Raw genomic sequence first — 13,456 nt, 5'->3', positions numbered from 1 at the left:
TTTTCCAGTATTTTTAAATTTCCCAATGTCCTGTTTGTTTGAGTAGATCTGAGCTGCAATCAGTATCCTTCCTGATGAGAATGTTTTTTTTCTTTGCTCTTTAGAGCAGCTGTTGCCTTTCTCTTTCGAGGGCCTTTGACTTGATGAGCCTGGTTACCTTAAGGCCAATTACTACTTCCTTTTATCTACTGGTGTTTTGAACATGGCTTGATCTGGGCTCCTGGACAACTAGGTTCTTCTGCTCCAATTTACATCGCGTTAAAGGAGACTGTTAAAAACAACCGTCCTATCAAGCCTTGCATTAATGAGACGGAATAAATTTGAAAAGTAGGGAGGTTATACCAAAAATAAATGTTCTGAAGTTCTGGTTGCCATATTAAAAAGATGCAAAGGGTTACAAAGATGATACCAGAACTATTATATATGTCAAGATAATATTAACAGACTGATACCTTCTTGAAAGAAGGATGACCTAAAAGATTTGTTTAAAATTCTGGGAGGTTGGTGGGGTAGGGTGCTGAAGAGTTGTAAAATGCCAGAAATGTAATTGGTCTGGTTCACTGTGTTCTGAGTTCTCAACAGGGCGGCAATTATAGCGCCTCCTGTTCACTCCATCTCCAGAAACATCCTTAATCTACGAAAATCAATGGATATGGCGCTGGAGAAGCACAGCAGGTCAGACAGCATCGGAGGAGTAGAAAAGTGGACTCTTCGGGCCCAGACACTGCTTGTTGCACATCTATTGACACTGGTTTCCAGAGCCTGAAGTCCTTACTGTCTCCTTAATCTACTAAAGCCTCGTATTTGATTACCTGATCCAAGTCTTAGGTTTGATTGGACGCCATATAAATGTATTTTCAGCATTGAAGGTACTGCCTTATTGCACCGCCTCATTCATGTAACTGTACCGTTAGGGAAAATTATTTTCCAGCCATACGAGTTTACTGCTGAGCAACGTGATTTATACCGAGGAACTGTGTACACAGGATAAGTTGTAAGTCAATGATTTAAAGGAAATTCATAACACTGCTGTTACGTGTAGTTTTGAACTATTGAAGGGCGGAAAGAGCATATGAATAATACATTTCAGAAGTTTCTGTAAAGAACCGTTTCGAACTAGCCATATGTCCCGCTCTGACAGTTCTGAACGTGGATAAGTTTTAATAACCAGATCAATTGTCACTTTGAGGAAACAATTCGCAAACGTTGTAACACAGCGTGTGGATCGCGGACGTCTGTTTGAGATGAGATCTACATTTTCATCCGCTTCGGTTGAAAAATTTCCCCATTTAGACAAGTACGTTGATGCTAGTCGAGAAAGCTCCAATAAAACTGACAATAGGTGACTATAAATCTTTTCAGTCGCCTAGCAACTAATACAATGAAATTGTAAGTGGAAAAGGAATCGCTGACAGTCATTGTAATGGTTTACAACTGCAAATCCCGCATTTCTTAAAGCATGCCTCAGCTTTAAAAATTACACCACTACTTGGTAATGAGGTCTCTCCATTCTCAATAGTTTACCAATAGGTAACCGTTATGCAACGCAGTAGTGCAGGTTATCTGACAAAAGATTAGGAAAAATAATTTCTAGAATTTTTTTCACAATTTACCCTTGGCTACTTTTTTTTTATTGAGAGCAATTGTAACACTTTACCGAAAATGTAAGGCAGTCAAAAGGTACAACTGACATTTTCACTATTGCTTTAATGTTGCCTTTGTATATTAAGGTTTTATCTTTCATTCCCACGGTGCAATACGTCTGACGACCTAAGCACGTGACTTGACTTTTGGTCCGGCTGTTGCCTTAATTTAATTTAAATAATTTATAAATCATTACATGGGTGTAACATATGTAATGAAGCGATTGATGGGAGCGCTTTTGGAGACGTTTTAAAACAATAATTGTCGTTTTAGAGATCTTTGCAATGTGTGCGAACTGTATTTCGAATACAAATCGCTATTAGCGTTTGCAGAACAAATGTCGATTTGAGGAGAAGTGTTGTATTTTTAAGGGGTCGAATGTGACACATTTTGACTTCAACTTTAATCCATTTTCATATCATTCTGGCTTAATTTTTCTACATTGAAATGGAATTTCTTGGATTCATTTAATCGCTTAAACCTTTAAAGGCTTTTCGTTTTTTTTACTGCCTTGCACCTTTCATCTCGACACTGGACTATTTCAAAACGCAAGTCCTCTCAGTCATCAAAATTGCTATTGTAACTGGGAAGGCCCCTTTAAGCACTTCTGAGCTCCAGATATTCTGGAATGATGAGAGTCCGAAAGGGACACCTGTCTTTTCCTAACGCAGACACTTCGAATCCACTTAGAACTGCTGTAATCGCCACTGATGTACCTCCTGCCCTAACGCTTTGTATCCTGTTGCACCTCTGGTAGGAACCTAGAATTTATTATCTCGAATTTTTATTCGATTATTAATATTGCATAATGGTTTGTGCTTTTCAAAGCTTCCTTCTGTCCGTTCTTGTCTAAACGATTTAAGCTCCCTGTTCTAATTCTTCATGTCTCAGGACTCAGGTGTGGATCCCATCATTGTTCGTTCCCTCTTGCAATTTTAAAATAGCTGGGAGAGGGTGTATTTTTGGTGTAGTCAGTTTACAGTTTTGAACCGGTTAAGCCATCTAGGTTATTGATATAAAGAACTTCTGTTTATCTGGTTCACTGGAACATCAGCTTTTTACTCCTTGCTTTTCTGTTGTTTCCAGGAGAAGCAGTTTTCCGTTATCTCAAATTGATTTAAAGTGATCAAAAAGAGCACAAGCTGAATTCTGTGTGTTTAAAGCAAACTGCAACACCAAATCTAAAATTAAAACGCTCCAGCTGGTGAATACTGTTGCCACTCAGTTACAGGGGCGGGATAAGTGACCGGAAGACAGGGAATTTCCATTCACAATATTGTCGAGAACTGGTGGGGTTACGCGAGCGCCACTCTCAGGATCTGTAGTTACGCAGTCGGCTAAATTTTTTCCCTTTTTAGTAATAGTACTAACAGAGCTCTTTGACTAAGCGACACTGACCTATTTTGACATGTTCAATCGTAGCTCGAAAAAGCGAAACTCGAGCAGATGGGTAAGTATGTTGGGTTGAACTATGTTGTGTTATCGGGCATTCCGTTTCACCTTGCGTGCGAGTGTCTTGTACTAACCTTCCTCTCACCCCCAATCGCGGACATTACCGAAACTGAAATATCCTGCAAAGATTAGGAAGTTGTCTGGTTACAGTGCAAGGTCGTCACTGTAACCAGACTGGCCTGTTTGTTTTTGGAGATCGGGGCGCGCACGTCAGATTTGAGAACCATGCAACAGGGATGGGCTGCATAGAGAGCGACTGTTCGAACCTGCTGCTCTACCTTGCTGTTCTGCTTGCGCTAGCAAGTTGTTAACGCCATGGTGTGAACCTTTTATGTGCTCACCTTTCACTAGTTTGCTTTTGTATATTCGGTTAATGGGCATGAAATGCGAATCAAGTTCTAAGAACTGGCAGTTGATTAGGGAATAGTACAGTATGTCAATCAAAGAGCGTTGTCTGGGACTGCTTCAATTGTGAATTGTAATGATCCCATTAAGATGTCTGGGAAGCGGAAAGAGATCCCATTGCGCGCACAGTACGTGCAAATTGTATTTTTGAGATGTGATTACATTATTCTTGCTAAGTTTTTATTCTTGCTAAGTTTTCACTCTTGCTGCGAGTTTCGTAAAAGGAAATGCTTTTTTATTAGAACATACCGTCAGTACACATGTTTGTAACGTATATGTTAAAGTCAGAATTTGTAAAGGGCCTTTTGAATTTTGGAAGACTTTTTTTTCAAGAAAAGTTCGAAAACACGATTCCTATAATGAGATTCCATGCACAGTTCGCACCTTATGTTGTGATAAAATTCCCTTTCAAGTCCCTATTACATTCATTAACCTAATTAGCCTTTCAAGATGGAGTCCTTGAAATTGAGGATTATTAGTCAATATGTACCAAACGGAGGAAAGTGGTTTAAATAGTCCAAATTGAACGCGTATATAGAATTTAAAAACTAAAACGATAGGAACCTCAATCGTGAGCGAATCTTTCCTCAATTTTGGCTAAAAGAAATTGTTACTACTAACGTAGTTATGGTAGTGAATTCAAGAAGCCCATTTTGCAGGTCATTAGTTAATTTTTTTGAAAAAGATTGTATGTTTAATGGACGAATCAATTTCACTTGTGTCTTAATATTTTGCTCCCTAAGTTAAAATGAGTTTGTTTTGTTGAACTCTTTAAATTAATCTGTCTAGCTAAATGGCTGTATATTTGCTCTGAATTCCCATAATCTTCCATTTTCTGTTGAAACATCTTAGTTGTTGAATATTGCCATTTGTAGCTAAAATTTAGCAGAACTCTGATTCATAGATGTATACAATACAGAAACTGACCCTTCAGTCCAACTTGTCCATGCTGACCAGATATCCTAAATTAATCTAGTCCCATTTGGCACATATCTGTCTAAACCATTCCTATTCATACACCCATCTAGATGCCTTCTCCAGCCCTCCTCCACTTCCTCTGGCAGTTCATTCCATACGTGAACCACCCTCTGTGTGAAAAGGTTGCCCCTCGCGTCCCTTTTAAATCTTGCGCCTCTCACCTTAAACCAATGCCCTTGAATTTTGGATTCCACTACCCTGGGGAGAAAAACCTCTATTTACCCTATCCATGCCCCTGGTCATTTTATAAATTTCTAAAAGGTCACCAGTTGCTCTCCAGAAAATAACCTCAGTCTATCCAGCCTCATCTTACAGCTCAAACCCTGGTAACATCCTTGTAAATCTTTTGTGAACTCTTTGAAGTTTCCCAGCATCCTTTCTATAGCAAAGGAATCAGAAGTGCACGCAATATTCCAATAATGGCCTAACCAATGTCCTGTGCAGCTGCAACATGACCTTCCATAGAATCCTACAGTGTGGAAACAGGCCATTTAGAACATAGAAAAGTACAGCATAGAACAGGCCCTTTGGCCCACGATGTTGTGTCAAGGTTTACCCCTAATGTAAAATATAATAACTTAACCTATGCACCCCTCAACTTACTGCTATCCATGTGCATGTCCAGCAGTCACCTAAATGTCCCTAATGACTCTGCTTCCACCACCACCGTTGGCAACGCATTCCATGCATTCAAAACTCTCTGCGTAAAGAACATACCTCTGATGTCTCCTTATACCTTTCTCCTAATATCTTAAAACTATGACCCCTCGTACCAGTCAATCCTGCCCTGGGGAGAAGTCTCTGGCTATTGACTCTATCCATGCCTCCCGTTATCATGTATACCTCAATCAAGTCTCCTCTGTTCCTCCTCCTCTCCAGAGAGAAAAGTCCAAGCTTATTCAATCTTTCTTCATAAGGCTAGCCTTCCAGTCCAGGCAGCATCCTTGTAAACCTTCTTTCCAAAGCCTCTGTATCTTTCCTATAGTAGGACAACCAGAACTGGACATAATACTCCAAGTGTGGTCTCACCAGGGACTGTAGAGCTGTAGCAAAACCTCCCGGCTATTAAACTCCATCCCTCTATTAATGAAAGCTAAAACACCATATGCTTTATTAACAACCCAATCCACTTGAGTGGCAACTTTGAGGGATGTATGTACTTGCACACTAAGATTCCTCTCTTCCTCCACACTGCCAAGAATCCTGTCTTTAATCCTATACTCAGCATTTGCATTCAACCTTCCAAAATGCATCACTTGGCATTTATCCAGGTTGAGCTCCATCTGCCATTTCTCAGCCCAGCTCTGCATCCTGTCTGTCATGCTGCAGCCTGCAATAGCCCTCGATACTATCGACGGCACCTCCAACCTTTGTCATCTGCAAATTTACTAACCCACCCCTCCACCTCCTCATCTAAGTCATTTATAAAAACTATAAAGAGCAGAGGCCCAAGAACAGAGCCCTGCGGGACCCCACTCAACACTGACCTCCAGTCACACTACTTTCCATCTACAACTACTCTCTGCCTTCTGTCAGCCAACCAATTCTGAATCCAGATAGCCAAATCTCACTGTATCCCATGCTTCCTCCCTACCATGGGGAACCTTATCAGATGCTTTGCTGAAGTCCATATACATCACATCCACTGCTCCACCTTCATCGACATGTCTTGTTACCTCCTCAAAGAACTCAATAGGATTTCTGAGGCATGACCTGCCCCTCAAAAGTCATGCTGACTGCCTTTAATCACCCTATGCTTTGCCAAATAGTTATAAATCCTATCCCTCAGAATTCTTTCCAAAACTTTGCTGACCACAAACTTAAGACTGACTGGTCTGTAATTGCCAGGGATTTCCCTAATACCCTTCTTGAAAAGAAGAAAAACATTTGCCTCCTTCCAATCCTCCGGTACGACTCCCATGGAGTGTGAGGAGGCAAATATCCTTGCCAGCAGCTTAGCAAACTCCTTTCTCACTTCCCGGAGCAGCCTAGGAGAAATCTGGCCTGGCCCTGGGGATTTATCAATCTTAATGTTTTCCAAACTTTCCAGCACATGAACTTCATCAAACTTGATCTGGTCAAGCCTGTATCCCAGCTCCTCAAAGTTTTTATTCACAACAATGTCCCTTTCCTTAGTGAAAACCGAAGCAAAAAACTCATTTAGGGCTTCCCTTATCTGCTCACACTCCACGCACAAGTTCCCTCTGCTATCCCTGATCGGCCCTACTTTTTTCCTTGATCATTCTCTTATTCCTCACGTATGAATAAAATGCCTTTGGGTTCTCCCTAATCCTTCTTGCCAAGCTTTTTTCATGCCCCCTCCTGCCTCTCCTCAGACCCTTTCTGAGCTCCTTTCTAGTAAGCCTGTAATCCTCTAAAGCTGTGCTAGATCCTTGCTTCCTCCACCGTATGTAAGCTGCCTTCCCTTTGATGAGAAGCTCCTCTGTTCTCTTCACCCAAGGTTCCTTAATCTTACCCCATCTTAACTGTCTCAGAGGAACAAATTTGTGTATCACTCACAACAACTGCTCCTTAAATAGTCTCCACATGCTTGCTGTGCCCTTTCTGTGGAACAATTGCTCCCAGTCTGTACTCCCCAACTCCTGTCTGATAGCGTCATAATTTCCTTTTCCCCAATTAAATCTCTGCCCTCGGTAACTGCGGCTTTCCCACTCCAAGGCTATGATAAACGTGAGGCAGTTGTGGTCACTGTCACCAGTGTTCTCCCACCGCGAGATCTGACACCTGTCCTGGCTCATTGCCGAGCACCAAATCCAAAATGGCCTCTCCCCTCAACGGTCTGTCTACATACTGAATAAGGAAACCCTACTGAACACACCTGACAAAAATCGCTCCAACCAAACCATCTGCACTTACGAGGTTCCAATCGATATTGGGAAAATTGAAATTACCCATAGCAACAACCCTGCTACATCTGCATTTTTCCAGAATCTGCCCACCTATGAGTTCTTCAATCTCTCTACTGCTATTAGGTGGTCTGTAGAAAATCCCAATGCAGTGTCTGTTCCCTTGCTGTTCCTAACTTCCACCCAAACTGACTCAGTAGATAAACCTTCCTCAACAACCTTCATTTCAGTTGTTGTGATACACTCTCGGATTAGTAATGCTACACCCCTTCCTCTTTTTCCATCCTCCCTGTTCTTTTTAAGCGTTCTAAACCCTGGAACATCAAGCAGCCATTCCTGCCCCTGTAACACCCACGTCTCCGTTATGGCCACAACATCGTAGCCCCAAGTATGATCCATGCTTTAAGTTTGTCACTATTATTTCTGACACTCCTTGCATTAAAGCAGACACACTTGAACCGATCCCTTTGTTTCATCTCGTGAGAAACCTTCCCGATTAGATTCACTACATCTTGTCACTGCCTCATCTGCAACTGTCCCCATCTCAAATATGTGGGTCCGATTTCCACCCCCCTGTCAAACTAGTTTAAACCCTCCCGAATCACATGAGCAAATCTCCCACCCAGGACATTTGTGCCTCTCCAGTTCAGGTGCAACCTGTTCTTCATGTACAGATCCCATCTTCCCCAGAAGGTATCCCAATGGTCTAGGTATCTGAAGCCCTCCCTCCTGCACAAGCCTCGCAGCCATGTGTTAAGCTGTATTCGCTACTGTTCCTCACCTCACTATCTCATGGCACCGGTAGCAAACCTGAGATCACCACTCTACTCGTCCTGCTCTTCAGCTTCCAACCTAACTCTCTGTAGTCTTTTTTTCAGATCGTCAATCCCTTTCCTGGCTATATCATTGGTGCCAACATGTACCACGATTTCTGGCTGCTCACCCTCCCCCTTTCATTTGGCCCAACAAGTCCACACCAACCCTCTGTAGAATAACCCACCCAGAATCATTCCCCTATTCCAAAACTCTACATTAACCTCTGACTAGTGCACCTAATCCACACATCCCTGAACACTCTGGGCAACTTAGGATGGCCAATTCACCGAGCCTGCACATCTTTGGATTGTGGAAGGTAGCTGGAACACCCAGAGGAAACCGTCACAGACACAGAGAATGTGCAAACTCCGCACAACCAGTTGCCCGAGGCAGGAATCAAACCGGATTCTTAGCACTGAGGCAGCAGTGCTAACCGCTGAGCCACCATGTCGCCCAGCTCCTATACGCAATGCAACTGACCAAAGAAGGCAAGCATACCAAATGCCACCTTCACTATCCTATTTAACTGCGACTCTACTTTCAAGGAACTATGAATCTGCAACTCATGTGAACTCTTTTTATTAGTATTTGCTGTTATTGCATGACTTCTTAAAATTATTAATATTTAAAATCCGTTCTGTATTTATTTTCCTGATTTTTATTTCTACTTCTCAGGAAATAATAAATTCCTTCCTTTTATGCCTTTTCGTTAATGGGCTGAAGGCTAAGTAATGTCACGAGATATATTCCTAGATGACACTAATCTAATTGTCTTGAGATACAGGGTGATGATATTTGTTCACGACCAGTCCATTTTTTGTTTAAGAAATACAATGTGGAAAGAGGCTATTCATCCTGTTATGCAATGCCAGCTCTCTTTAAGAAAGCAAAGCAAACAATCCCACTCCCTTCCTTGTCTCTCCAGCTCTGCTGGAGTACCCAAATCACATCACCTCCCTCTATGTGTCCCATCCCTCCTAATTCTCCTTTTCTTATGTCTATGCCTATGACTTTGGATTCCCTTTTTGTTAGTAACTAATTTCTTCGTTCTTTCTTTACACCTTATACTTTGAATTATGCTTTCCAACTCTTCGTTGTAATCATCCAAGGAGTGTTGACCTTGCTTGTCCAACCTTTCTCTTGCCGCTCCCCCCCCCCCCCCCGCCCCCCCCCAAATCCCCACAATGAATCTTGTCACGACCTACCTATCACGTTGTAGGTAGGTAGTTATTTTTCTCATAGTTCTGTATAATTCCACATATTTTCAATTTACCTGAGCAATGTTTATTGCCACTCCATTTAAATTGGCTTTCCTTCAATATGTTTTTACTGTAAATTGTTATGGACTAAGATTAGGAGGAAACATTAACCTCATGGTACTATAACCACTATTCAGTAAATGTTCCCCTATTGTCACTTATTCCACTTTGTTTTTCAGAGTGAGATCTAGCACAGAAACATATTGACATGACCACTATTAAAAATATTTTCCTCTTTGGCCTATACAATTATGTTCCCAGTTTAATTAACGATAATTATAGCGCCTCCCACCCTCATTATCTCTACTTTATAATGTTTGCATGTCTCTTCAATTTCCCTGCAAGTTTCCTTCCTTACATTTCTCCTATTAATTTGTGGTCAGTATGTTTTCACATTTAGCACCTTATATGCAGCACCTTTCACAATCTTGGGATGTTCTAAAATGCCTCACAGCCGATCATTAAATTTTGAAGTGTTTTTGTAATGTAGAGAATGATCATGATCACTTGGGGTTATGAAACTTAAATGCAATTCAATCAATTAAAAGACCTTGCTAATGAAGGTCTGTTTTAATATTCTATTTTTAAGCCTCTACTAAATTAATGCAATACAATAGAAAGCTATTTACGTATTGATACATTATATTTTTCAGCTCTCGACAGTGGATGACCCAGAGAAAGGGCAACCTTGTAATGCATGTGGAGACCAGTGTCCTGGGTTAGCATTACATAATTGGAGGTATTAATATTTTTTAAACAGATGCTTTTAATAAGCCACCTATTTGCTGTAATTGCATAATGATACATCTTGTTTGTATTTTATAATGTTCTATTCCTGGCTTTTTAGAGTAAATGGAAATGTATATGAAAATTGTCTAAAGTGAATAGTACCTTTTTTGACCACTCTCTTACCTGACTTTGAATACATTCCATTCTTTTATCATTATACTGAAGTTAATTTTTTTGTGAGGAAGTAAAATGAGATATTTTGTTTAGTGAAAAATAGAAGGTGTGTAAGAATTATTGTGTTTGACTGTTTGATTACCCTACGTGAATCTAAATATGGGACTATGTGGAAAGTTTTTAACTTTATTTAAGCAAAACTTTGTTTTTGCACACCTTAAAATGCATAATATTGTTGCTTTTTGAGACAATGAAAAAAGCATGAACATTTTTGTTCAATTTTATTATAGAATTCACTTTTTTTCCAAGAAGTTGTGCATTATACATAATAGTGGATAATTATAGTCACCATCTGGATGACATTTGATCTGTAAAAGAATACCAAGAAATTGCTCTTGAAAAAGATCTAATTCTGCATATTTGTGTAAAGATGTATTTTGCATTGTATTGCTTCAATTGTAGTGTGGGTAATTGAATACCTGTTTAAACATACATGGAGTATATTTGTAAGATATAGATAAAACTTCAGATTCTGTTCTATAAGTGAGGAAAATAAATAAGCAGTCAACCTCTGTAATTGTCATAACTATTATTGGAGTAGTTGGCCCATTTTTGTATAGTACTGGGGCAAATATGTAGCTACAGTAGCATATTTTTGAGTTTTAAATATGTAGAAATAATTTGTAAAAGTAACTGGAATGGGAGCAAAACTTCTGAGTGCTTTGGTGCAGAGAGATCTGGGTACCCTCATGCAAGAATGGAATTTTGGCATTTATTGCTAAAGCAATAGAGTATAAAAGTAAAGAAGTGTTCCTACAACTGTATAAAGCGTTAGTAAGATCTCCCTCCCTTGAGGAGGAATGTGGTTGCGTTGGAGGCAGTTCAGAGGAAGTTCTCTAGATTGATTCCAGAGGTGAGGGGTTTGTCTTGCAAAGAGAGATTGAGCAGTTTAGTTTACATTCTCTCTCTGATGTTCAGAAGAATGAGGAGGTCAGATTTGAGGTGTATAAGATGCTAAAGCGGATTGAAAAAAGGTACGTAGAAAAGATATTTCCATGTGGGGCAATCTAGAAAGAGAGGTCATAGTTTTAGGATAAGGGGTAGCAAGTTAAAACACAGATGAGGGGAACTTACTTCTCTCAAATGTTCATGAATCTGTGGAATTCACTACCCTAGAGTGCAGCAGATGCTGAAATATTGAGTAAATTTGAGGAGATAGACCGATTTTTAATAAGCAATGGGTTGAAGAGTAATAGAGAATGGATAAGAAAATGGAGTTAAGGCTCAGATGAGATTATTCATGATCATATGTTCTAAAAGATTCCATTCTACTGTGTAAGATCTTGTAACTACATATGTTTATATCTTCACCCTTTTGGTAGACTTTTGGTCATCCAATTGCTTTGCACTAATTGGAAGTTGCGAAGTGATTACTGCATTTTAATGGATGACTTTCTTAAGCCAAAGATCAATGCAATGCTATACAGTCTGTGCAGTAGGCAATAGACTTTACTCCACTCCTCATTTTACTTCTGTTTTATTAGAAATTAGCTAATCATAGAGTCATACAGATGTACAGCACAGAAACAGACCCTTTGTTCCAACTCATCCATGCTGACCCAATATCTCAACCTAATCTAGTCCCATTTGCCAGCACTTGACCCATATCCCTCTAAACCCTTCCCATTCATATACCCATCCAGATGCATTTAAAATGTTGTGATTGTATCAGTCTCCACCTTTCCTCTGTCCTTTCATTCTTCTTCATTGTTCTATTCTGTGGCACGTATATCTCTTCTCTAACTCTTCTGGCTAATCTAAACTTAGACCTCTGATAGTTATGTTATAAAGTCCTAGTTTGCATTATTGAGAGAACAAATAAAATATTGAGTCTGAGATTTTGGAGAAGAATTGTAGCTCAGGTTGTAAGTTTGCTCACTGAGCTGGTATATTTGTTCTCAAACGTTTCGTCACCACGCTAGGTAACATTATCCGGTGAAGCATTGGTGTTCTGTTCCATTTGCTGTTTATCTATCTCTGTTTGTTGTGGTGGGGATATCATTTTTAGTTCTGTTTTTTGAGAGCTTGGTAAATGGTATCTAAATCTATACTTTAGCTAATGGAGTTTTGGTTTGAATGCTAGACCTCTGGGATTTCCCATGTGTATCTTTGTCCCAGGATGGATGTGTTGTCCCGGTCGAACTGGTGTCCCTCTTCGTCTGTGTGTATCGATACCATTGAATGCTGGTCATGTCGTTTGGTTGCTAGTTGGTGCTCGTGTGTCCTGGTGGCTAGTTTCCTACCCATTTGTCCAATGTAATGTTGGTTGCAGTCCTTGCAGTCCTACCAACTTCCAAAATGTTGGTAGTTTTGTGAGCTACAATGATGCCAAGGGGCTGGAGTAGTCTGGTCGTCATCTCCGAGATGTGTTTGGATGGCAGCATGGTTAGAGTCTCTGGGTGTATTGTGTATTCTTGTTAGGTCTGTTGTGCAGAAATCAGTGGACTGCGTTTATCGGGTACTTGATGTTCCTGAATACATTGTATTGGTGTTTCTCTTAGTTCCTGGGTGCTACAGTGTGTTGTGGCTCATGTAAAAAATGTCCTGATGCAGCTCTGTTTGTGGGTGTTGGGATGCTTGCTCCTGTAGTTGAGTATCTGGTCAATGTGTGTGGCTTGGTGGGTTACTCTTCAAAGGGTTGATATGGACTTGATGGGCCGAATGATCTGTTTCCATACTGTAGGGAATCTAATCTAATTTGATCTAGACCTACCACCACACCGAAACAGCTCCTGATGAATTTAAAGACCCCAGACCAATAGCCAGCAGAACAAACTGCATATACAAAATACCCTGCAAGGACTGCAACAAACATTACATTGGACAAATGGATAGGAATCTGGCCATCAGGATACATGAGCGCCAACTAGCAACCAAAAGACATGACCAGCATTCAAAGGTATCCATACACACAGATGAAGAGGGACACCACTTCAACCGGGATAACACATCCATCCTGGGACAGGCTAAACAAAGACATACACAGAAATTCCCAGAGGCCTGGCACTCAAACTGGAACTCCATTAACAAACATATAGATTTGGACGCCATTTACTAACTCCTCAGAAACGG

At 40.5% G+C, this 13,456-nt stretch overlaps 1 protein-coding gene across 3 annotated transcripts in view; it reads left to right on the top strand.

The window, feature by feature from the left end:
• prickle2b (prickle homolog 2b) overlaps window positions 1-13,456 on the top strand; it is a 290,050-nt gene that overhangs the window by 18,949 nt on the left and 257,645 nt on the right. For 2 of the 3 annotated variants that reach the window (XM_043708272.2, XM_087994410.1), the window contains exon 3: window positions 10,075-10,160. Coding sequence is in view for 1 of the 3 variants with exons in the window: in XM_043708270.2 (XP_043564205.1) it covers window positions 3,053-3,094; window positions 10,075-10,160 (128 nt within the window). In the remaining 2 variants the exon portion in view is untranslated. Of the gene's footprint in view, window positions 1-2,946; window positions 3,095-10,074; window positions 10,161-13,456 lie in introns of those variants that run through there. The other variant, XM_043708270.2, reaches the window with a different exon arrangement.

This window comes from Chiloscyllium plagiosum, unplaced genomic scaffold (assembly GCF_037043375.1).
Source record: "Chiloscyllium plagiosum isolate Xiang-an unplaced genomic scaffold, Cpla_swu_hap1 HiC_scaffold_14, whole genome shotgun sequence".
In the NCBI taxonomy this organism is placed as follows: domain Eukaryota; kingdom Metazoa; phylum Chordata; class Chondrichthyes; order Orectolobiformes; family Hemiscylliidae; genus Chiloscyllium; species Chiloscyllium plagiosum.
This window is presented reverse-complemented; position numbering and strand designations above follow the sequence as displayed.